A 25,344-nucleotide genomic window follows, 5' to 3' on the forward strand; every position below is an offset into this window, starting at 1 on the left:
TAATGTCAGGTTTGGGTGTTTTTTGGCCCCCAGAGGGGAAGTAAGGCTGGACAGGGACTTTCTGGCTCACTTCCCCTGTTTTGAGAGGTCAAATTGCTTTCCCTTGAACCACTCATGTTGGTTTCACTTGCTTGCTTAAGCACATTGGTATCCCCATAATAAGCCAGGACTTTACTTTGTTTTAGTCTTGGTTAATGAAGCTATATTTCCAGGTTTATGTGCAGATCTGCCGTTATTTTATTTCCCTAGACAGTTCTAGGTCAGCATTTCTGACTGCAGATCTGCAGAGGAAATTAAGTTTACGCTTTGCTGCATGCATCAGTAAGCTCGACCTAGCAGGCATACTTGTGCATGTTTCTCTGTACTCGCACTACATTGGACAGAAAAGTAGGAGGACCCAGCAGTGAGTACACAGCAGCCTACTGTCCACTGTTGTGCACGGTGTCTATTTTTTTGGGTAGGCTGATGTAATGTGACCACACATTAAATAAATGAAGTGGCATCGCCGTGAGCGGAGCAGGTCAAGTTAAGACGTGTCGGCAGAGGGTGAGGTTTAAAATTTGCACGCTGATTTGGTTGACGGTTTGCCGTCACGTCTCTCCTGTTGGTTTCGATAGCCGAATTAAGAGCATGTGAAGTGAGCTGCTCGGGCTCGGACATGGAGACGCTCTCGGAGACCAAAAACTCGGAGGACTGCTTCGGCAGGACGTTTTCCGCTCTCACCGTCGATGATGTGTACAAGATAGCCAAAGTGATCGGCACCGATGTGGAGAAACTCATCGACGGTTACGGCAAAGAGAGCGCTGAGGGTCTGGTGCCGAAGATAGTGAAAGTGCTGGAGCTGCTGGAGAGCTTCGCGTCGAGGAACCACGCTCACAAACTGAGGGAAGAGGAGCTTCTGAAGACCTTCGAGACCATACAGCTGCAACAGCAGAAGAAACGCGGGGGGAAGGAAAACGACGATGCCAACGATAAAAACGAGATACGGGTGAGAGACGCGGGGGATTTTCAGTCACACCACCATTTTGTAAATAATACAACGGCGCCTGTGCGTGTTATTCACCGAGTGTGCGTCTCTGTGTTATAACAGCAGGTTAATAGAGCTGTTTGTCAACGAGTCTGATGTATTTCGAGGTGATTTTGCCCCGTTTGGGTAACCTACATGCTACTGCTCCCAACTGTATTGAAAACGTAGCTCCATTACTCTTTTTTTTTTTTTTTTTACTGTGATACTATGTCACTGTGAAACTAAAATTACTCTTGCATATATATTTGCATGACCTCGCGTGACATAAACCTTATAACTGCCTGTTTGATATCAATCCACCGGCACTTATAAATACCTGAAGTGCCGCCCCGTGTCGTCAAGGCAACCACGTAGACCGCCAGTTATTCTTAGACTCTGTAATTTAACAGTTTTCAATGAGAATATTTAACATTGGCATGGTATAACTTTAATTGTTATGTCCTCTGTTATATATTGTAAAATGTATTTTATAAATCACATGAAGTGATCACACAGCAGTGATTTTAGCTTTAGCACTGGGAGTGTTACCACGCACACTAGAAAAAGAAGCTAGCTAGCAGTCAGCCACTTAAGTAGCATCTCACCAATCACTTGGTGTAAAGTACCACATTTAAAAAGGGACTTTTCATTAATTATAACTGTAGCTATAGAGTTATAAATGTTGAAGAACCATGTTAATACTTTCTTGAAGTCATAGCGTCATTTAGGAGCTTCTGCAGTACTGTACACTAGTTTTGTGCCACCTCTCATTTATTTATATTTTGCTAGGAAAATGCAACGATTTATTGAAACATGTGCATACATACAAGGAAATACAGTTTATAAGGTAAAAACAGAACATGTCAAATTCTAAGGAGCTCCAAAGTCAATATTTGGATTGGCCACCTAATTTAGCCAATATCCAAAGCTCTGCTTTGGATGTCACACTGCTTCATGGATGTTGAGGTCCTGTGTTTGTGATCATTGTCATGCTGAAGAGTGAAGCTATGCTGGTATTGCATGATGGATCAAATTCAGATTCAACACTCTATAGCGCCTGTTGCCACTGATTTTCAGCCCAGCTCTTCTTTCTCAGTCTTTTCTCCCTGTTTTCCTTCTTTAAGAATGGCCTCTTGGCAGCCACCCTTCCACTGAGAGCATATCTGATGAAGCAGCAGATAGTAGATCAAACGAAGGTTTAGATGCATCTCTCAGGTTCTGTGTCATGTCTTTGCTGGATTTTGTTCGTGTTTCTTAAGGACATGACTTTAAGATAGTGTTCATCTGTTTTAGGCCTACTACTTCTTCTTTTGTCTTCCACTTGTCCAGTTTCCTCAGATCTTTTAAGGAAACAATGCACAACATGCTGAGGCCAAGTCTTCAGTTCAAGTCAATTTTACTTATATCGCCAAATCACAGCATCAGTTGCCTCAAGGAGTTTCAGCTAATAGCTCATGTTACAAATGTTACAAAAGTAATATTTTTGCCTGACAAAGTGTGTTATCATTGGTATTTGTCATAGATTCAACAAAAGAAATGGGAATTTTTGTAATTGGCTGCTAGTAACACATTTCATGGACTGAATTGAAAATGATTAAAAAAGCAGCCAATGTGCAAAGAAAATCTTTGTAAGACCTTCAGAAAGTCTGGAGACCTTTGCTTGCTGTGGGCCTCACACAGATAGACCTGGCTGTCAAGCAGCTCCTACAAAAATAACCAGCCTCCTGGGGATTTCTCAGAGCTACAACATTTATTCTGTATGAACTGTCTTTTGTCAGACTATTTCTCTCTTTATTTAGTGTTTGTGCTGCCATTATATGGAAAAGCTCTGCTGTCCTGGGAAGTCAGACTTTGCTGTTTAGATGTCTCACAGCCATTAGAAAAACATCTGCAATTTATGCTTGTTATGTGTATGGGTCTTGAGACTTTTTTTATGTGCAGAGACTGGATCTGTGCGGTGTCTTGTCTAGTGTGGACCTTGAAGGGGGAGAATTCGGGGTGGGGGGTTGGAGGGTATAATGGACATACAATTGTTCTGAAATCAAGATAGACTTTGCTGTTGTCATGTATGTCATGGTTGAAATCAATAAAACAAAGTTGGAAAAGAAAAACATCTGCAATGACTTAACACTAAATTGCCACATCCGCTTGGACACAACTGGTCAAATTGAATCCAGATTCTGAATGCTCTAGAGATTTTCTTCAGCTTACATCAGATTTTTTTCCCCCTTCTAAAAATGCAATAGAACCTGCTTTTGAGGTTTTAGTTTCACAGTCGGACTCCTGCCATCTCATCCAGGAACTTCAGCAGAAGGAGCAGCAGTGGAAGAGGAGGTGCGAAGAGCTGCAGGTCCAGATACAGCAGCTCCAGGAAGACAGGGAGGTGCTGGAGAGCAGGCTGAGAGGTAGCCATGCACAGGAAGGTATGTATGAGGAATTATTTTTGTTGAAGTGAACTGTAACGTTAGGTATCTTATAGGCTTTTAAAATCGGAACTATGTGGAAATCAGCCCCCCCCCTTAAAAAAAACAAAACAAAACAAAATTCAACATGTTATAGAAGTGCAGTAAGTGCATGCTCTTCAAACAGGTAAATCAACCTCGAGGTCTTGTGGTTATGTTGCTTTTTTTTTTTACTTCATTCTAGTCTGTAAACGTGACATCAACCAGTTCCAGTAAATATTCAAAGCAGTGGGTTAACCATCATACGCTCTGAGGCTGAAACCAGTCCAACTGGCCATCGCTGTGTGCATAGTGCAGTTATTTTTGCTGGCTGAAAGTGTTCAGAAAAAGCAAACATTAAAATTAAACCCTGATAACAACCTGAACAATTACTCTGTACACTATAAAAATTAAACAACAGATAGATACGATCAATAGTCTTTTAAATATAATATACAGTAAGGCTCACTGACTGAAAAACAGTCGGCATGATTTCCGTTTGATGCTTAGTTTCTGTATAATTTAAACTGGCTGAGCGAAGTGAAAGAGAGAATATATCATCTCTATCCCAGCGTGTAGAAGCCCTACCGCAGAGACGTGAGCCAGAGGCTGGAGTCGCTTTGCTGACTCCAGTTTTTGCGTACTGGCAGATAAACTCATGCTGTCTTAACTTTGTGATTCATTTGACAGGACGCCCTGAGGCAGGTGAACGTGACTATTCATTTCATGTAGTAAAAGTGAAATGGCTGTTTGGCCATTGAGGTTCACCGCAAATATGCTTTCAGTTATTTCAGTTTTGATGAAAGGTCCCAGAGTGTAAGAATCTGTTAATGTAAAAGCGAAACTATTTGCAAAGCAAGATAACAGTAGATGCAAGCAAGAGATACTGTCTGTGCTCTGAAATCTTAAGTCTCTGTAGAAAGAATCAAGATTACGTGCAGCGTGCTGTCCTCGTGCACATCGACACAAATGGGATTAAGGTATTAAGCTCGTGTAATGTTGAGGTCTTGTGGTAATTACTTCTCATGCTGACTTTTGTCTTTCGATATTATTTAGTGCAGATTTTCTTAGAAAGAGTTTGGGCTCATGAGTTTATTACATTTTAGATGACATGAGTAAGCTATTATGAGCATTAGCAACAATAAAACACAGGTTGAATGAGCGTAAGCTATGAAATTATGAAGACAAAGAGGGACAAAAGTAGTTAAAAAAGGTAGCTACACAAAGTTGATACACTTTGTGAATTTGTGTGTGTGTGTGTGTTAGACCGTGTTCAGCGGCAGGAGCGTGAGGTGATGCTAAAGCTGAAGGAGGTGGTGGATAAACAAAGAGATGACCTGAGGGCCAAAAGCCAGGAGATAACTACCATCACCAAAGAGGTGGAGGCGGTAAGGAGACATACGATATAATTCACTCTTAACCTTTTTTCTTTCTTTCTTTCTTTTTAGGAGGATGATAGATTAACTTTCTTAGATATTTCCTCGTTTTCGGACCACTCCGTGTAAACTCTATAGAAATGGTTGTGTGGGAAAATCCCAGTGGATCAGCAGTTTCCGAGAAACTCAGAGCAGCCCATCTGGCACCAACAAACATGCCCGTTCAAAGTCACTTAAATAACCTTTCTTTCACATTCTGACGCTCAGTTTGAACTTCAGCTTTTGCCATGTGATCAGCTGATTAGATCTTTGTTTAAACAAGCAGTTGAAAAGGTATACCTTATAAAGTGGCTAGTGTGTCTATCTATTTTTGATAACATTATAAGCTTTGACATTTCTGTTGTGATGTTCCACTTACAAATATTTTAGTGACCTAGAGTAACAAGTTTGACTGCTGCAGAGGCCTTGAGGCAGATGATTCCCATGGTGACAATGGAAACTAATCTAAAGATGGAGCTGGGTCGGGTTAACGCTTCACTGAAGAATAACGACTGAAAACATCTTTAATTTAATCAAAACATTTTATCATTTCTTTTAAAGGCAAAAGGAAGTAGTAGAAGTATAAATAAACAAACGCTAAAATATATATATATCACTTGAGAATTAAGATGAAAACATGTATGAAGCACAGCCCTTAAATAATAAAAAGTGTTCTTTGTCCATGTGGATCACAAGGTTACACTCAATCAAATTTATGGCTGCAAGTTGTGTTTCCTTACAGACTTTCTGGCTTTTCTCATGGAAACAGTAGCATTTTTTTCATTATTCTCAAACCCTGTTTTATGTGTTGTGTTATTTCTATATATATCGTACATACTTACATACACATTCGTGGAGTCATGTGTCGCACAGCAACACAAGAGAACTTGCATCATGTAAACGGCTCTAACGGAGCCACTGGAAGGCATAAATTGTGCTAACTGTCAGGAAAAGAGGGCAGGGATTATCCACGCAGTTACTGCTTGATGATTTAAGCTGCACTTTAGACAAGTCAGGGCACTGTTTTTATCTTGGCTGTTGTGTGAGTGTTTGCACGTGGCTGTATGTGTGTCAAGGGCATGTATACCACATGATTTAAATAGCGGCCATAACTGGGTGTGTTTGTTAATGCTTGGCGTTTTGCAACCAATCAGCTGACTTTTAAACAGAAAGAAAAACTCACTTCATGGTCAACTGGGGGAAGTAAAAGAGTTGGCTTTGATTTGGTTTGGTTAACCAAGGAGTATTTTTTATTTTAAATAATGCCTATTTTTTTAATCCTTTATATTAAAGCAGAGTAATCTTATACACTACATTTTCAATTTCCATTTTTGTGGGTCAGCCTTGGTTCATTGATCTAGCCATAAGCTGTGTTTATAACTGTCTGCAGTACTGCTCATGATACAAATTTGTAAATCATATATATATGTGTATGTTTATGTGTGTGTGTGTGTAGCTTCAGGAGCAGCTGGACCGCTTTATGAAAATGAATGCAGAGTTGCGACACAAGCAGAATGTTTTGCAGGCCCAGCTGAAGAGCACCGTGGAGAGGAAGGCCGACATGGAGGCTGACCTGAAGGAGAAAAACAAAGAAATAGAAAACCTCCAAGCACAGCTCGACAGAACCAACAGCAACACACCGGTATGCACACCTTTCACACTGGATACGACAGATATGTTTCTTTACTTTCCCGCATAATGAATAAGATGCTTCTTAGAGATACCTTAATATTTACTTAAGGCCTTAAAAGGGAAATCTGTGAACTTTGGACTCCAACGTCACTCTAGAGTGTTTAAAGAGTTTAAGCTTTCACTGTTGATCAAATAACTGCTGCTTTTTGCTGAATCAGCTTTGTGGTTGAATGAACCTGTTGATCACTGCTTGTTGTCCCGTCAGTCCCGACCAAGTCAAACAGCACAGGAGCCAAAGAAAAAGCCAACATCCGATCAGAAGGATCCCGATCAGCCGTGCTTCACCAAGAAGGAGGTGCGCGACATCCTTTTCGAGAGGAACGAGCTAAAAACCAACCTCTTCCTGGTGCAGGAGGAGCTCAGCTACTATCAGAGGTGGGTTTTCTTGTTTGGGTGCGTGTGTTCTAGTTTTAGTTGATGGTCATGGTGCCAGTGAAGTTGTCTACACGCTGAAAGGACTGTATGTGTCTGCAGGGAAATACTGAATGAGGAGAGGTGTCCAGGTTTTCTCTTAGAAGCTGTGCGCTCTGCCATCAAGAAAAAAAGAAAGCTCATTAAAGCCAAGATGCTTGGGATTCCTAACAACGAATGCAGCAGCAGGTATTTCTTACAGACATCATTTCTAGAACAACAGTAGGAAACAATGCGCGGATTTAAAAAGATGTTCAGAAAGTGAAAGGGGTTTGAGTGACTGTTTTTTCCTCGACAGTGATGAGGAAGACAGGAGTTCTCTGTTTGGCCAAACAGAAGTGGATGGCATAGAAGTGGATGGAACAGTGAAACCGGCTGAGTCACGTATTCGAAACTTGTGAGTACGATGTTGCACAATCACTCCGCATTGGTCAGACTGGAAGCCAGAGTCCTGGTTTGTAAAAAGCAGCAGAACCTGGTGGTGTTTTATATTTATCTTTCGGCTTATATTAGTGCTCTTTTCGTTCCTACATGAGGTCGCAGTGCTGATTAAAGCTGTCATTCGTCTCATTTCCACATCTGTTGCACATTTACTGAAACAGAATGCTGGCAAAATGAAACAACCATAAAATAATTTTCAACAGCTTCAACGCTTTGCACTGTTCCTGTCAATAAACATAGAGCAAGAGCAATAAGAAAATGAATCACTCAGAAAGAAAGAATAAAAGCAGAAACACTGCAGACATCACTCCATCTTCCTCGCTCTGTTAACAATGTCACCCTCCTCAGATTTTGTCAATCCCAGTCTATATTTAGCAGTAATCCCTGACTGCAGATCTGATCTCAGGCCTGTCCCTTCTGCTCTGTCGCCTGCAGCTTTGGCTTCCTGACGAGGTCAAGCAGCGGCCCGGGTCCCACCGACGTGAACAACTCCTCCTGGGAGATCATCAGAGACTCCGAGGCCAACGAGGAGGCGGAGCAGCTGAGGTCTTCCTGAATGCGTTACTGACCACAGAGATTGAACTGAGAGATTTCTCTAAGTTTGACACTCAGACAACACTTTCTCCTCACCTCAGTCACAACCTCTCTGCGGTTTTTGCTCAGGGCAAAGGTTATGAGGACATTTGAATGCAGACCCAGAGCACCACGGGAAGATAAAGAAGCGCATTTAAACAATCCCCTCTTATTTCCTGAAATTTAGTTTCAACCATGATTAGTTCATGTCTGATGCCTCCCCCTTTATCATGGAAGGAGAAAACAAGAGGAGCATTGTGTAACTACAGTACGATATAAGAAATACTGCTATGATATGCTGTACAGCAAGACAATCATGATTTTTTTCATTCTAAGAAAAAAAAATATTTTTGGTAATTCAGTAAAATCAGATTCAGTGTTTATATGTATTTTAAAAAAAAAAAACCCAAAGATATAGTTTGAGTTTTATATAGATATAATTATCTACTTTAATAGTACATAAAGCAGTAAATTAAGTTCTGCTCATTTTATAACTCATACAAATATTTTCACAAACAATTACAATCTAACTCATACCTCAGTGAGGGAATTTTAAAGCCATGTGGTTACTCTATGTTTAACCTCCTAGGACCTGGCGTCCACATATGTGGACATCACATTTTGGGTTATTTAGACCAAAATACTCAATTTTGCTTTACAAGGACCTGATATCCACTCACGAGGACATTATACTGCTACTGTTCTATCAAAATTTTAAATGAATATGCTCAAATGTGGCTCTTATTTTTCTTAAAAACAAAAATAAGGTAAAAAAAAAATCTGCTAATTCTTTGTTTCTACATTCATCAGGCCCCAATATGTCCAAATATCAAAGAGAAACTAAAAATGCATGTTGTGGAAGAGTTCAGGTCTTCGGAGGTTAAATGATCTGAAGCACTTCTATGCACAAGGAAACAGAAAAGTTGCAGTGAGTGCAGTGCAGGTTAGGAGAGTGCATCTTAACCCCATGAGCCTTATTTTAGTGCTCGTAGTGTAAAAATCAATCAATCATGTATCAGTATTCGGGTATTTGATGGTGGTGCCCTAAACGTGTGCTTTCAGCACCACCACTTTAAATGAACCCATCTGTTCCCTCTAAATGTAGTAGAAACTACTCAGGCAGGCCAGTGGCATGTGTAAAGGGAGAATGAATGAACATCGAGCAAAACCACCTTCTCCTGACATCCTTTGTGGGCAATTTATTTTTGTAAGCATCTTTGTAATGGAGCATTTTTTTTGTTTGTTTTTATGATGTAAACACATTTAAGGTGTTATTTGCCATCTGAGTGAATTTTATTATAAAACAACTGAAAATGTGTGACATTGAGATTTTAATAAAAACATCTATTAAACAGAGAATATATTTACAAAAGTGAAACAATCTCAGTTCATTTTTTTTACCCTCATAAGAAAAGGAACAAAGAATGCTGAATAAGCTTTCACTGGATCTCAAATTGATCACATGGGCATCTTTTCACCGACTTTCACGACTTATAAGGAAGACAAAGGCTTCCTTCATCATCTCCTGTAAGACCTACTGCAATAGATTCTAAGAAAAGGGTGACCATCAGTACGTGTGTGTTTGTTCGTACGCGCCCCATCGTTGTGTACGGCGAGTTTTGTGTGTTAGTGTTCGACCATCTTTAAAAAGCTCTTGTGTCTGGCTGAATAGAAGGAAGTGGCTCTGACTTCCCCAGGAAATGGGAAGAGGAAACCCGGGGGCTTCGACCTCTCTGGCTACGCTGGAGCCACAAGACGACTCACCGGACAGAAAGAGAGAGGGAAGGGAAGGAGGGAAGGGTGGAGGGTAGGCTGAGAGATAGGTACTGCCCCTTGTTTTGCTCCCTTCGAGTTGAGACAAAGACAAGTTGGGAGCAGAAATAAAGACGGGAATATATTTGTCCCTGGTTGTGCTTTCAGATTGGAGATGAAGCTTCTGCTCGGAGCTCTCAGTGCTCTGCTCTGCTTCTCACTGGCCTGTGCTCACACGTTGGATCCTGCTGGGAAGAACGTCTGCCAGAATATAAGGTAAACTCCAGCTTTTCCTTCACTTCACATACTGGCTTTTGAGTCTTAAGTGGCAACAACGGGTTACCGAATTAACGTTTTTGGCGGCCTTCGTCTGGCTTTGAGTTCTTGTGATGAATATTAGTGCCATGAGATTGTACTGTTGGCTTGTGGGTTGTGTGGCCCGTCCTTCTTTAGGATGACATGGCTGAATGCAGGCACTGGAGTGTTTTATCTACTAAGGTTTCAGATTTATCAAGCTGATTTGATGATGTCTGTAATTCTTAGGGATCCCTCTAACCTGTTCTGTTGCCTTGGATGGCACCAGGAGGGAAAAGAGTGCACAATACGTAAGTTCTAGTATTCTAATGATTATTATTCCTATGCTGTTACCACTTCTACATTGGCTTTGTTTTCTCTTTGTGTTTGTGTGCAGCTGTATGTGAGGGTGAGCAGGCCTGTTTGAAGGGTGAGATCTGTTTATATCCTGGATTATGTCGCTGCCCACCTGGCTACTATGGTGCTGAGTGCAAAACGAGTGAGTTAAAACGTCCATTCATTGTAGAAGAAAGAAGAAAAATAACAATATAAAAACATTATAGTGTTGATAATTACTGTATTTTAGTCTAGTAATAGCTCTCTATGTACTCACTGGTGTGTTGTTTCTAGACTGTCCTCTTGAGTTCTGGGGTCCAGACTGCCGTCAGATATGTAAGTGCTATCCTAACGGGCGCTGTCATCCAGCCACTGGCGAGTGCACCTGCCACCCACTCCGCTGGGGCCCACTATGCAAGCAAACCTGCAGGTGTTCCCGGCACGGGCGCTGCCACCCCATCCACGGAAACTGCACCTGCGACACCAGCTATTCGGGTTCAACCTGTGCCAAACCGTGCCAGTGTGATATCGGTGGGTCTGTAGGCCCCAGCTGTGACCAGCAGACGGGCAAGTGTCAGTGCCACAAGGGGCACTGGGGGATGAGGTGTACAAACCCGTGCGACTGTAACCAGTCCCCGTGTAATCAGCGCAATGGTGTGTGCGAGTGCAAGCCTGGCATGTGGGGAACCAGCTGTGACCAGAGTTGTAAATGTGACCTCAAACACAGCAGCTGTGACGTAATGAGTGGGACGTGTCTGTGCCACCCAGGATACAGGGGCGTCTCCTGCAACCAGCCCTGTGAAGCAGGAAAGTATGGCACTGACTGTAAAAGGAGGTAGGTTTCAATGTGTGTGTGTCTGTGTCTCTGTGTGTTTGTGTGTATATCATGTTTACATATCTTTGTGGGGACCAAAAATTGAAAGCTTGCTATACTTGTGGGGACCAACAACCCCTATGAGGACGAAATCTCCGTCCCCATGAGTTCGAAGGCATTTGTGAGACTCAAAATGTGTATTTAGTATCAGGGTTAGGGGTAGGCATTCATTTTTGATGGTTAGGGTAAGTAGCTAGGGAAAGCATTATATCAATTAGATGTCCCCACAAGGATATAAAAACACGACTGTGTGTGTGTGGAAAGAAAGGTGGATACACGTGAATGTGTGTGTTCTCACTGCTGAACTTTATCCCTTGTCTTCAGTTGTGGTCACTGTAAAGACAACCAGCTTTGCTCTCTGATCGATGGCACATGTGCAGCCTGTGAGCCGGGCTGGAACGGTACGCGATGCGACCGCCCATGTCCATCTGGTTTCCATGGTGATGGCTGCAAAGAAGGGTGTCCACGATGCAGGAACAATGAACCATGTGACCCAAAAACTGGGTTGTGTCAGAGCTGTGATCCCGGATGGACTGGACCCAGGTGTGCGCGCATATTTTGGGGAAACATTAGCAACAATACATAAAAATTTACACTATTTACAACTAACTGCTTTACAAAGTACATTACGAGTCATTATTTTTCACCTTTTTTTGGTGCATTTTTACACTTTGACATAATCAAAGCAATTAATAGGTAAAAGGAAAGAAGTAGCTTTCAAATTAAAACCTTATTTCCAAAAAAGTAGGATGTGTGTAAAATGATGAAATGATTTGCAAATCTCATAAACTCGCATTTTAGTCACAGTAGAACATAGAAAATGCAATTTAAAGAAAAATATTTACACATTTTTGATTTGATGGTAGCAACACATCTCAAAATGTTGTGAAAGGGTCTTGTAGCATCTCTCATGTCTGTTTTTAATGCAGTGCTGTCTGAAGGCTCGAAGATCATGGGTTTTGATTTTTGGTAGTGTCCCTTGCACACAGAGATTTCTTCAGATTCTCTGTTGTAGATAAAAATTAGTCAAAGCTGAAGTTGTTCCACAAGTTAATGGCTCAATTTTTTGAACCTCTGTCCATCTTTACTTCTAAGTTTTTTAGGAATTGGGGTTCTAAATATACAGAAATGCTAAATGTAATAACTGGCTACTTAATCACTGTGTTATTTAAAAAAAAAAAAGAATAAAAATGATCAGCAGCCTGCACCTCACTGGTCTTAGGAAGCATCCCGTGATCCAGTGTGGTTCATATGCTGAACCACACTGATCACTGAAAAATCAATCAATCAGTAAATAGAAAAAACTGTCTGTCTGTCACAGATTATAGTTATTTTTGTCAGAAGCTCCATTGTCATCCTGTGGTGTGATCTGGGGACTGAAAACACTTCCGTACTTGTGCATACAGCTGTTCGTGGGAGGCTCTGACATCCGTGAGTTGGCTGTCAAAGCGCATTTCGCTGACTAGAGACATAATCAGAAAGTCAGACCCAGAAGACAAGAGATGATTTGAGTTTAACAAAAAGAGATGAATCTGCTAAAAAGTCCAAGTTATTCACTGGTTACAACTGTACTGCAGTCTCTTGAACATGATGTATTCAAAGAGTTGCTTGGAAGAGTTAAAGCTTATGGATTAAGTTGCCTAAAGATGCAAAATTAATAAAATGATCCATGTGGTAAAACATTAGCACTGCTTATTACACTTAAGCTCAAAAACAGTCTGCTTATAGAGGATGGGAAGTTTGTACCACCAACAGTGTAAGTGTGTTAGTAATCTCTGTTCTCGTTTTTCTGTCCTCGTCCAGGTGTCAGGAGCGCTGCCTTAACGGGAGGTTTGGAGACGCCTGCCTCTTGACGTGTAGTCCTTGTTTTCATGGCAACTGCCATCATGTGACAGGAAAATGTGTCTGTGCGCCAGGCTTCCAGGGAGAGAGGTGAGAAAATTAAAGCATTGCTTATTGTTGGATAAACTTACTGTTGCAGATGCAGCTTTTATCTAAGGTTAAATTTTTAAATAGTTAAACTGCACTCCCAGATCAGTTAAAGACTGTGTTTAACTGACAATCGAGCAATTTAGAAACTTGCAATTAACCTAATTGCAAGTTGGGATGTTCCAAAAGGTGGTAGCATTGCAGACGTTTTGTAGTCACACCAACCATGGTAAAAAAAATGAAACTAACTACCTTCATGACTTGGATGTCCTTTACATTATGCAACCATATATTGCCCACTGGTGTAATCGCAGTCAAGGTTTCAACTAATAAAGCTACATTGAAGTCTTTTCAAGAAGCCTTCAAATTTAATTTTTTTCTGAGTGTACGATCTGAGGTTAGTAGGTTAAAACATGGAAAACGTGGCCCCCTTAACGTTCTTCTCTGTGATGCTTGTACGTCATCGTTATGTGTTCACCCAGTACTAAAATAAAATCTTGATTTAACTTTCTTACTCACTGTGACTCATGGATGTTTCCAGCTGTAACAACAGCTGCCCTGCCCTCCGGTTTGGCTTCAACTGTTCTTCTGTCTGCGACTGCGGTGAAAGGGTGGCTTGCGACTCTGTGACCGGAGCCTGTCCTAACAGTACGTCCATCCATCCACTCAGTTATCTGTCAGTTTAGTGTATAAATGTGTACATTAGTGTGTCTTGTACTTTCCCTTACATGTTTGTGTGTGTGTGTTTGAATGACAGGTTACAGAGGTGCTGTGCTTGCGGGTGTGCTGGTTCCTTTGCTCCTGTTGCTTCTTGCTGTAGTTTGCTGCTGCTTGTGTTGTGGAGGACGCCCGGCTGGTGACAGAGACAAAGACAGGTCAGCAGCTACCTTTCTTTTAGGCATTTTATCTTCACTTTGCATAGACGGTAAAACATGGAAAGCAGGCTACGTTTATCACTCTATATAACTTTACATGATTTCTTTTGGTCGTAGTACAACTGTTGCTGATGGCGGCTTCTTGGTTCGGATGAAGTATCACGTTTATAGCGTCCTGGCAAACATTGGCGCTGCCCTGCCGTGTATCTCTGCCTGGTCCTCTGGCCTGCCTCGTGTCACCGGTCAGTCTTGCCCCTCACAGTGCTCACAGTGTAATGCAACTATTGTATACAAACTTCATAAAAGTACAAAAAAGACTATTTTAATCATCATTAAGATTTGAAGTCTTTTAAAACTTGTACTGTGTGCATGAATTATGACCAGAAGCTGTGATATTTAGTTCTTTTTAAATTAATCTGCTTTCTATGTCTCATGTAAACACACACAGTGTCACACCATGATCCTGAGCTGACCTTTAACCACAGCTTCATTGAGCCTCCTTCCTCTGGCTGGGTGACGGAGGGATCGTCCTTTGACAGCGATGAGGAGACGGGAGAGGCTCTTTACTGCGTCCCTCCAATGGAAGGTAGGGGCAAAAATAAAGTTCACCAGTTAACAAAGTTTATAGTGCCCTCTTTTGGTGCAAGGTAGAACTGCCACTTTTAAAAACTCTTTCTGGCACTGGTTGATGTTTTGCTCTGTTTCTGTTAGACATCCCGGCTGTGGCGGGCGGTGAGTTCCAGGAGATGAGCTCAAAGTGTAACATGTTCTTAGACCCGTCGGGCTTCAGCAGCGAGGACATCTCCTCACCCTTTAACATCCCTCGCACCTCCAGCATTGCCAAGGCCAAGCGGCCATCCGTTTCATTTGCAGAAGGCACCCGCTTCAGCCCCAAAGAGAGGCGTGGCTCTGCTCAGGACCCTTGTGCTCTCCCTCGCAGCAAACCCAAATCATCCTGGGGGGTTCTGATGCTATCGGCCCTGCAAAGTCAGGGAAGCACAGCTAGAACTGGGGAGGGGAACGGACTTGAGGGCGAGAAGGAGAAAGATGGAGTGGATGTGACCGACAGTCAGGAGTTAAACTGTGAGGAGGCTGACCAGGAAGTAGACAGAACCCCATCAAGATCCACCCTGCAGGTTCCTGGAGCATCAGGACGGAGACGGACTATGTCTAACACAGCTGCTCATAAAGGGACATCGTCCACCTCTGATGCTCAAGAAGGGGGCTCTCATAAGGTCACCAATGTGTATGTGACGGTGGGTAAGGCGGGTAAGCCCATCGCAAAAACAGAGCCGAGCTCTGAGGGGCCCGTTCAGGCGATGCTGCGAAGACTGGGCAGCCTCCAGAGGCAAAAAGAGCAGGAGTCTGGCAGGCCTAAGCCGAAGGGGAGTGAAGGCATCATCAAACCACCCAGGAAGAAGCTGGGAGCTCGGGTGGCTGTTTGGGAGCAGGGAGGACCGTCTACAAGGGAGGCTGGAGTTTGTAAGCCAATCAGGAGGAAGCACTCCTCCCACAACTCCACTGATGCAGCTGGATCGAATGGCACACTGCCAACAGAGAGTGGCACTCCAAAACGACCGCTGTCGTCCATTTTAAAGAGCGTGCCTGAAGTGGCGTCAGCTGACTCGGGGTCTAATCTGCGGGCCGAAGGAGACGAAAGGCAGCACGCTGCCCCGCATCATGAAGAACAAATTGAGAGCTCCTACCGGACTCTGAGACCCGTGGGAGATGGCGCAAGCCCCATTGAAATCATCACCAACGAAGGAGCGGTGGTCAGTGTGACTGATGAACCCTGGTACGAAAATGTCCAGATCAAAAACTCGTGACCTCTGAGAAAACGTGTCAGCAGGACTGATCGAAAAACAGCCGCATGTTTGTTATCCTGCAGTTATAACTGAACAGTGGGGAAAGCTTCTCTGAGAGATTTGTGCAGCTGCAGCTCACATGACTGAAATGACAGAGAAATTGTTAATTTAAAAATAGCAACCGTTAATGAAATTTCAAACAACAGATGGAACAAGAAAATAGGGTGTTTTCTAACAAGAACGCTACACAGTCCGTTGTTGCCTTGGTGTTGTTCCCACACTGTAACCCATGTTTCCCCAGTACCATGACTCTGAACTGACCGATCATGCTGTTATGAATTTTTATCTTTGCAACTTAGCTTTTCTTCAGGCTTTTCCAATACTCACTAAACATATTTTCCCTAAACCTGTAACCAAGTGTTTCTGGCTTAACCTAAAAACAACTACAACTGAAAACTGAAACTACTCTTTTTAGTATTATTTTAATCTAAGCCTAAAAATCAAAATATTTACTTTTACATTAGCACAAACTTACAGTCTCGTGGGTGAAAGTCCTGCATTTAGACTTTCATTAGCCAACAGCTTTAGGAGCAACATCAGCTGGGTCCTGGGTTTGAATCCATTGGCTGTTTTGGGGCCTTTCTGTTCTCTCTGGGTACTCTGAGTCCCTCCCGCAGCCCAAAGACATGTATGTTAGATTAATTAGTGAATCTAAATAGGCTGAAAGTGTGAATGTGAATGTGTGACGACCCATGGGATTGGCTCCAGCACCCCCATGATGGATGGATGGACAGATGTAATATCTGCACCTGTTGTGCTTATGTAGTCAGAAAGGATAAATGGAAGTAAAGAGTGGAAGTTTGTGGAAAAAGAAGCAGTGATGAACATCTGGGTGGGTTCCCAGAAGATAATAAAATGAGTGTGATGAACTTTTTGATTGATTTGATTGATTCAGTTAAGTGTGAGGAAAGGATCTGAGTCTGCTGCTCTGTGGATATTTTATTAGTCTTGGATGAAACTCAGGTAAGAACAGGCTGTAACAGATTGTAGTCGCGATTCACTCAGAATCAGTACATGCTTTACACATGAGGGAAAAGCCCGGCAGGGTTGTTTATTCTATCGTATAAATCAATCAGAGAACTGGAATTGTAAAAACGTTTGTACTTCTGTGACCCAATGTTAAAGTTTCCTGCGAGTCCACAGCGCACGAACACTGCTGTGGGGTTAGAAGCACATTACTGCCCTGCTTGTGACCATTGGTGAAGTAAACCTCCCCTGAAGTCTGTGTTAATATTTTATAGCATTGTTATTTCACTGTATAAACATGACCGTGATTAATAAAAAAACAATAAACACTTTGGCTTTTGTAGATACATTATTCAGAATACACAATAAGTAATGAATACAGTAATAATTGCAGATTAATTATCATTAACAGAGTTTAGCTGTCAGATGGACAAACGTTGCTGTCTCTGGGTCTTTCTGTTAAATCTGTTTTTCACTTTAGCTGCGTTTAATAAAGCTGACTGAAAGTCAACCAGCTGAACTTTGGCCCTAAGCTGCATGTGGACGCTCACCGATACACCAATATTTGCTGAAGTCAGCTAGCTGTGTGTTACACTGCGCATGTTCAACACTTAACCCCTACCACTGCCTACTGCAGTAAAAACAACAACTCTATTATACGCTAACTGGGTTGCACTGATCAAAATAACAAACGAAAATTCTGGAAACTACTTCTTCTCTGCTCCAGGGGTGTCCGAACAGCCGAGCCAGTACTTGGCGATGGATCTGGGGTACGGAGGAACAGCAGGATCAACTCTCTTAGTCCTGATATCCACTCTGTAGTATTTATCTAGAAAACACAAAAACTCACTCAACACATGCTTACCAGTCACAGTCATTAGTCACAGTTAGCATTCATATTGTCTGCTTTGTACACATACTATACTATTATTATAGTGTGTGGAGTAGTGGTTAAACATAAACCAGAATGACACTGAATATGACATAAAGATTACAAACAGAAATGCACTTGGAGTAAAGTATAAAACAGAAACAATTTTAGGCATCTGTTTTTTGCTGTATGAACTATATAGAGCATTAAAAATGTAATGAAACTAGTGTGTGGTGAGAGAGAGCAGAGCACGTTAGTTCCTGTTGCCTCCCCCAGCTGTCTGCCGTCTACAGCTGTGACTCAGCTCTTAGTTTATGTGCCATCAGTGTGAAGATCAAACACACAATATTTGAACAATGATAAAATCATCATTGTTATTTAGTCATTTAACCATTATTGTAGTAGCCTTCAGAAGCATTGCTGTTAATAACGGCCCTGTTTTTGCTGTGGGGGATTGTGAGCGTGAGATTTTTTTTTTCTTTAACATCCTCATCTTCCTTAAAATAGATTTGATTTGATTACAGTTCCCAGGAAACCTTGAAATAAAGACAATAACTCATGGGATATGCCTTTTCTCTTTCCTTCTGCTCTAGCTGACTTTGTAATGATTAATGTACACTCACTGATAACTTCATTAGTTAGGGGTAGAATGGTGAAGAAAGGTTCTTTTTGACTGTCACAGGGTTGTTAGTCACCTCAAGGTGCTTTAAATTGTACAGACCCTACAGCAAAACACAGAAAACCCCCCAAATTAGACAGCCCCCAGTGAGGAAGCATTTGGTAACAGTGGGAAGGAAAAACTCTGAAACCTCTGGCAGAACCAGGCTCAGGGAGGGGCAGCCCTCTGCCACAAACAGATGGAGTGTTGGAGTGTGGAAATGGCATTTTCTGTGTGCAATGCTTTGTTAATGCCAGCGGTAAGAGGAGAATAGCCAAAGTGCTTTGAACTGATTGGAAGACAACAGTAACTCAAAAAAGGCACTCTTTACAGCCAAGGTATGCAGAAGAGCATCACTGAACGCTCAGCCCTTTGAAGCAGATGAACTACTGCAGCAGAAGACCGCACTGGATGCCACTTCAGCCAGCTAAAAACAGGAAACTGAGGCTTGGGTAAACGTTGCCTAGTCTGAAACATTCAGAGAGCCGGGTCAGAATTTGTTGTAAAAAAACAACATGGATCCATCCTGCCTTTTCCCAGCAATTCAGCGTGGTGATGGTGTCTTCGCTTACTTTGGGCCTCTCAAACACCGCCTACCTGAGTATTAATGCTGACCATGTCCATCCCTTTATGGCCACAGCATACCCATCTTCTTATTGCTGGTTCCAGCAGGATAGCAGACCATGCCACAAAGCTCAGATCATTTCAAACTGGTTCCTTAAATATAACGAGTTCACTGCACTCAAATGACCACAGTCATGAGATCTCCAGGAGAAAACCTTTGGGATGTGGTGGATGTGCAGCCGATAAAACTGCGGCCACTGTGTGATGCTATCATGTCAACATGGACTGAAATCTACAAACTGTTGCTTAATTTAACAAAGAAAATGTTAAACTGCTCTTTTTAAATGCGCTGCTTTGCTGCTTTTCTAATTTATATTACTATGAATTACAAAATAACCAATTAACCACATGTTGTAAGGCAGTGGAAATAAATGATTGAATACATTTTCAGAAACATTGTTTGATACGGTGCGTCCCATTCTGAATCTGTTACCTTCTTTGAAGAAGTAGACGGTCTGTATGGGCATCTCCCTTTGGAAGTCATAGCTGTATCGGTCATCTCTGGAGTCATAGTTGCCTCTGTTGTTCTGGCCATAACGATCTCTCCGTCTGTCCTGGTCCCAGTCTTGATCCCACCGTCTGTCCCAGCCTTGTCCCAGCCTCTCTGCCATTTCCATCCTCCTCTCTGCCAGTCTCATACCCATTTCCATCCCTCTTTCAGCAAATTCCCGCCCCATGTTCATTCCCTGCTCAGCAAAGGAGCCCCAGGAGGGTGAACGATTTTGTCTCCGCCGACCCCACTGCTGGTTCCACTGCTGGTCCCACTGCTGGTTCCACTGCTGGCCTTGCTGGCTGTTGTAGCGGCGTCGTGTCGACCTCCAAGGACTGATGTAGATTCTGCCCGCCATGGCAGCATCCACTGGAGACCTGAGGCCCTTCCAGTCTTTGTTAATAAAGTGGTGCTTGCTATGATGCTGAGGCACTGCAGAAGATTAAAAATAAGTTAAACTACACACATGTGTGACTCTTGTCTGCACAAATAGGTCTATAACTGCACAACTCACGGTCAGAGAAGAGCTCGCCGAAGAAACGCTCATAGTTGTTGTAGTACACATCAGTGTAGCGCCTGAAGGGAGTGGACGGAGAGCTCTCAGACATTTTGATGCACTCCTCGTGAGACGGCTGGTGCAAAAACTCATACACATAATACTGGTCACCTGCAGAAAGGATGGTATGATGAGCCACTGATGTTCAGTACTACAGGAACAGCTGGAGATGTATGCAAACCAAAGCATCTGGTTGTACCTTTGAAAAAATAGACCTTCTCTTTTCCGTGATGGCTGTGGGCAGGAAGGGCAAACGCTGCGTCCACATGATCGGGAATCCGGTCAAAGCCAACGTTTATGTCTCGGGGATAGTCATCATCCAGCACGCCATTGTCAAACCTCCAGTACTTGTTTCCCTACATGGGTAAACATCAAATTTGTAGTAGATTAGCTTTTTAAAATACTTTTAAACTAGACTATGACATAATGCTTCCAATATTGGCTTTGCCCTTTATAAGGCAGTCATTGAAATACATGGAAATGGAAAATTTGAGTGTTATTGGAGGACATTAAAAAAGCAAACTTTTTTCAAAGTTTTTTTTTTCACTTTTTTATAGTGCAAAGTCACTGAAGTTATCATATATGATTCCTCACACATTTAGAGCATTTTTTTTCTACAAAAGACTATAAGACTAACATACATATTTAAAGGAGGATTTATTTTTGAACATTTTCCTTGTTTCACACTGATAATTTTCATAAATATAACACACATATCAGAGTGCAGCCCTGCCAACCCCTGTTAGTTTTAATGCTTTAACCACAAGTGTGGGAGTAGGTACGGGGGAAAAGCCAATTTCCCAAATTCAGGAAGAATTTAATTGGAAGTTTAAAATGTTCCAGGCCTTTAATGATTGGTCAGATGCAATAATGTCACATAAGCTGATCTTTGCTGATTAGCTTGGAGAAATCCATGTGTTGCTACAACCTCCCAGTGAGTCACGAGGAGGCCAATTTTCATGTCCACTTAAGTCACCAAATATGGTTCCTCGCCCGACAGTACTTTATTGTTGTGTTGAATTATCTTTTTGTTCTATTGTTGAATTATTATTATTGTTCTCTTAGAGCATTTGATTTCTTTGGAGAGTTGCAAACAATTAAAGTGATCAAAATTATAAAGATAATTGGATTTGATTTGTTTTGGTTCCACCTTAAAGATGTAGGTCTTCCCCTGACAGTTGATGCGGGTGAACGCAGCATCAATGGACCCGCTGATGCCCCACACATCCTTAATGAGCTTTGGATAACCAGGGAGCACTGCCTTCTGGTCAAGTTCAAAGAAGTACTCCCCTGGAAAACAAAGCCAGAGCGATCATGCTGTTTTATTTGTTACTTTCAAACATGAGCGAGACCACGACAGAGCCTGAAAGGTTGTCTTGTAACAGATGAATTCACTCACTGACCTCTGAAAGCATAGATGGAGCCATTTTTGATCTGCATGAAGGCGTCAAAAGGTCTGCCACTGCAGACCTCAGCATCTGGGTCAGGGGCCACGGTGGTGGCTGTTGTGGCAGGAACTGTGGTCACCTCGGCTGCTGCGCTGGTCGTGATGGAGTCCTCCAATGTGTGGGTGTCTGGGTGTGCCACACGTGTTGGCGGGATGTTAGAGACTCTCAGTCTGGTTGGTCTGGTCATTTCCAGCGTGGTCTCAGGGCGTTCTTGCGCTCTGGGATTGAAGTCCAGCGGTTGCGTAGGCCTCAGCTGGTTGGGTGCTGAACGACGTGTGGGCTGAGGCGTGCTCTCAGATTGCCCATCGTAATAATCATCTTCTGCAAACTGAAATGTGTCTCCGCGAGCTGAGGGGGGTGTGAGAGAAATGTCAACATCCATTTTTGACCTGTGAGTTCTTAACAGAATGAATGAACCAATGAGCAGAGAGGTTTCTTACTCATCATATTGCAGGTGGATTCAAAGTCAGAGCAGCAGCTTTTGTAGTACTTGCACATGGAGTCACACTGGCACTTCTTCCGGGCGTCAAAGCCATTTTCGCAGCGGTCCAAACATGACTCTGGAGATAAAACAACATGCTTCAGTCGTTCCCTCTCTGTGCTGTTTGTACCTCAGGACAAAATTCATTTCCTCCTTTGGTTAATAAAGGTAAATTTGATTACAGCTCCCATGAGGCTTTGACTGCATGCCAGCAGCACAGACTCATGGGATATGGAAAACTCAATCTTGAAGTGAATTAGGCAATATATTAAAGAACAGTTGTAATAATTCAAAATGATTACAGTTTTGTAGATTTAACAAAGTGCTCTAAAGACTTTACTCATTTTTCCACATATTTAACAACATTTTGGAAACAAAATAATTAATTTATTATGAAAATAATCAAATGAATTGTTTTTTATTAGCTGTACTGACAATAATAAATATGCTTACTTGTTAAGCAAATTGTTTGCTAGTGCCTCAAAGTTTATGCGTCAGACATTTTAAAACAACAGTCAATGAACATAATTCAACTTTTACCAACCAAATTTGTACGCAATAGGCCCCAAATCAGATCTGAAGCAGGGTCCTGAACAAAGCACGAAGCTACTCCACGTTTCTCACAGCAAAGTCTCCATGAAGTCAAAAGCAGATTTTGTTAGACTCACCGTCTGAAGCCAAAGTGTCGGCGAGCAGAGCGAGCAGCAGCACAGCCCACAGGTCCATGTTGCCTCCTCTGTGTCCGAGGACAGACTGAAGAAATAATGAAGGCCTGTGTGCTCCCTATCATTGGAAGCATGTGCCAGTCACCCCACCTCCTCATTCACTTGAACCTTATTTGCAGACCTCTGTCTACTCGGACAAATAAACACAGACTGAGAGGGGGAAAAGATCAATGGGGTGGGTGTGGGGATTATTGTTTGACCTCTGACCAAAGCTGTTTGTACATTTTAAGTAGTTTGTGGTCATTTTTACAGATTTCAATTATTGAAATCAACGTTGACTCCAAATATTCTAAAGACAGATATTCTACTCTGGCTGATAATAACTTTAAAGGCCTTTTCTAATGAAAAAATGGTGAAAAGCATCTTCATTCATTTCATTTAAAAATGAAACATTTATCAATAATATCTGGTCTCTTGCTAAATAGGAATTTTTGGCATCAAATTATGAACAGCAATATATTAATTATAGATATTTTAACTGTAAGCAACTATTGTACACATATCCTTTTAATACTTTTATACACCACTCTGCATTTGGTTATTAGCTATTATTAATCTCTGGCTCTCATCCACAGTGTGTCTTTTGTCTTGTCTTCCTCCCCTCATCCCCAGCTGGTCGTGGCAGATGTTTGCCCTCCTTGAACCTGGTTCTGCCGGAGGTTTCTTCCTCTTTAAAGGGAGTTTTTCCTTCTCACCATCACCTAAGTTCTTGTTCATAAGGGGTTTTCTGATTGTTGGGGTTTCTCTGTATTATTGTAGCCCTTACCTTACAATACTGTTGGTGAGATTTGGTGCTAAATAAATAAAATTCAATTAAATTGAAATATTGAAATGCTGAGTATATTTTATTGTGACACAATTGGAACCAAAACAATATTCTGTAAACATCTCTTATTTATTTAACCTGTCATCTTTTAAACAGTTCATATCCAGGGTCACAGATAGTTGGCAGACGTATGCACAGACCCTCACACTCACCTTTTGATTTATTTATTTATTTTTTCTATGTTGGTGTTTCGTCACGTTACCTTTAACTGTCAAAAGTTTGTTAGAAACTATGAAACACATCACAGACTTCTGGATGTTAGAAGACAATTAATAATGCTCATGAATGAGACTAAAGGCAAGGAGTGTGTTTTATAACTAAACATGTTAACAGCACCTCCATATTTATATCATAGTTTATTATATTGCACGTGTATTTTAGTAATAGGCTGTTTATTTCAGTGGTGTACACGAATTCAAATTTCCGAGGCCACAGGTGGCCACGTGGCCGTTATCTACTATCCATTATCTATATGATATTCCTAAACTAGAATTTATCCAAGTACACATCAGTTAACCAAGTCAGACAGTTCTTTTGCAATGAAAGACGTAAACACTCATATCACCGGTTAGTTACGGCAGTGCCAGCTGGTTAATTCACAGGAGCTTATGCAAGTAACCATGGTAACCACGGACTCTGAGCGGCTGGATCGACGCAGGTCAGACAATTTGTACATATAAGATCTTAAAACAGGACACAGACACTGTAATTGCTGACCTAATATCAAATGTATACGTGGACTGAGTCTATTTTTGACGTTTGTTTTTATATCTAATCTTTACTCTCAAACCTTTAAACAGCAGCAAGTCCGCTGCTAAGAGAATACAAACTCAAACTGATTGATAATTTCTTTTTAAAGTCATCTGGAAGCGCCACGTTTTCACTCAGTCTTTTATTTACAGCATGATTTAAGGGGGAATGATGGAGGAATGTGTTGTAAATGAGCATGGTGCCTGGCATTGTCACGGGAACATGCAGGTATTCATTTGGTGATTTATTAAATGTAGCCTATAAATGTTATTATACTTGATTCTAATCTGCTGCTAATTAGCAGTCTTAATTAGCAAGTCTTACGCTGATGGAAATGCAGATACCACAGAACACACATCATGAATCTGATCTGCGACAAATTGAAGCCTTCATCTCTTTTATAACAGTGTTGCCTCAGACTGGTATATTTTTATATTCTTTATGCTTTAGATTTTCGCGTCTCTGGAATAGTTGGCAGTAATGAGCATTATTTTCTGTAAAAGAATATTGGTATGACCTGTGAATTAGATTCATAGATGACCGTTAGGTTAGTTTGATGCCAACACTTTCATGTGACCGAGCTGGGAAACTCTGGGTTAACAGCTGACCTCGCTCCTGGTGTACACGGCTCCGAGGCAGCAGCTGGACTGCCTGTTTACCCTCATCATTAATATTCACAATAAAAATATTAGTGTCGAGCATGTGAAGTCTGTATTTCACAGTGTCGAACAAGCCTATTACAGTTAAACCTAACAGTTACTGACGGAAACACCAGTGTTATCTCTTTCAGTAAAGATTATGCGTGTATACACCGGTCACACTGCTTATTGAACAAAAAACACAAAACTCAGATGTCAATCGTATTTATTTGCTCGCTCTCTATGTTAAACATGTTTTAATGTTAGTTTTAATTCGGAATTGGCAACTAAAACAAGTAGGACTCGCATCAGGAAATAAAGACCCGATAGATATAACCTCAGTAAATGAAGTCGGTGTACAGTCAGCGGGGGTTATGACAGTTGTGTACCAGGACCTGAGCTTTGTC

The 25,344-nt window shown here is 41.8% G+C and overlaps 3 protein-coding genes across 3 annotated transcripts; 2 read left to right on the forward strand and 1 right to left on the reverse strand.

Annotated features, from left to right (window-relative positions):
• The first annotated feature begins 107 nt into the window (after positions 1 to 107).
• rilp (Rab interacting lysosomal protein) lies at positions 108 to 9,360 on the forward strand. Its single transcript, XM_085184568.1, has 8 exons — positions 108 to 988; positions 3,306 to 3,429; positions 4,714 to 4,835; positions 6,319 to 6,504; positions 6,760 to 6,929; positions 7,029 to 7,154; positions 7,264 to 7,362; positions 7,842 to 9,360. The coding sequence occupies exons 1-8, from the start codon at positions 659 to 661 to the stop codon at positions 7,960 to 7,962; spliced, it is 1,278 nt and encodes a 425-aa protein (XP_085040694.1). The 5' UTR covers positions 108 to 658; the 3' UTR covers positions 7,963 to 9,360.
• Positions 8,378 to 22,826, reverse strand: vtna (vitronectin a). The gene is made up of 8 exons (XM_085184565.1): positions 22,667 to 22,826; positions 21,958 to 22,077; positions 21,473 to 21,865; positions 21,220 to 21,359; positions 20,269 to 20,425; positions 20,028 to 20,180; positions 19,457 to 19,945; positions 8,378 to 17,699 (listed from the first exon to the last, which is right to left on the reverse strand). The coding sequence occupies exons 1-8, from the start codon at positions 22,722 to 22,724 to the stop codon at positions 17,578 to 17,580; spliced, it is 1,632 nt and encodes a 543-aa protein (XP_085040691.1). The 5' UTR covers positions 22,725 to 22,826; the 3' UTR covers positions 8,378 to 17,577.
• On the forward strand, positions 9,906 to 15,865 carry scarf1 (scavenger receptor class F, member 1). The gene is made up of 11 exons (XM_085184563.1): positions 9,906 to 10,007; positions 10,275 to 10,336; positions 10,423 to 10,524; positions 10,656 to 11,196; positions 11,560 to 11,778; positions 13,039 to 13,167; positions 13,706 to 13,812; positions 13,922 to 14,039; positions 14,157 to 14,281; positions 14,488 to 14,625; positions 14,751 to 15,865. The coding sequence occupies exons 1-11, from the start codon at positions 9,907 to 9,909 to the stop codon at positions 15,863 to 15,865; spliced, it is 2,757 nt and encodes a 918-aa protein (XP_085040689.1). The 5' UTR covers position 9,906.
• Positions 22,827 to 25,344: the final 2,518 nt, after the last annotated feature.

Source organism: Neolamprologus multifasciatus, chromosome 14 (assembly GCF_963576455.1).
Source record: "Neolamprologus multifasciatus chromosome 14, fNeoMul1.2, whole genome shotgun sequence".
In the NCBI taxonomy this organism is placed as follows: domain Eukaryota; kingdom Metazoa; phylum Chordata; class Actinopteri; order Cichliformes; family Cichlidae; genus Neolamprologus; species Neolamprologus multifasciatus.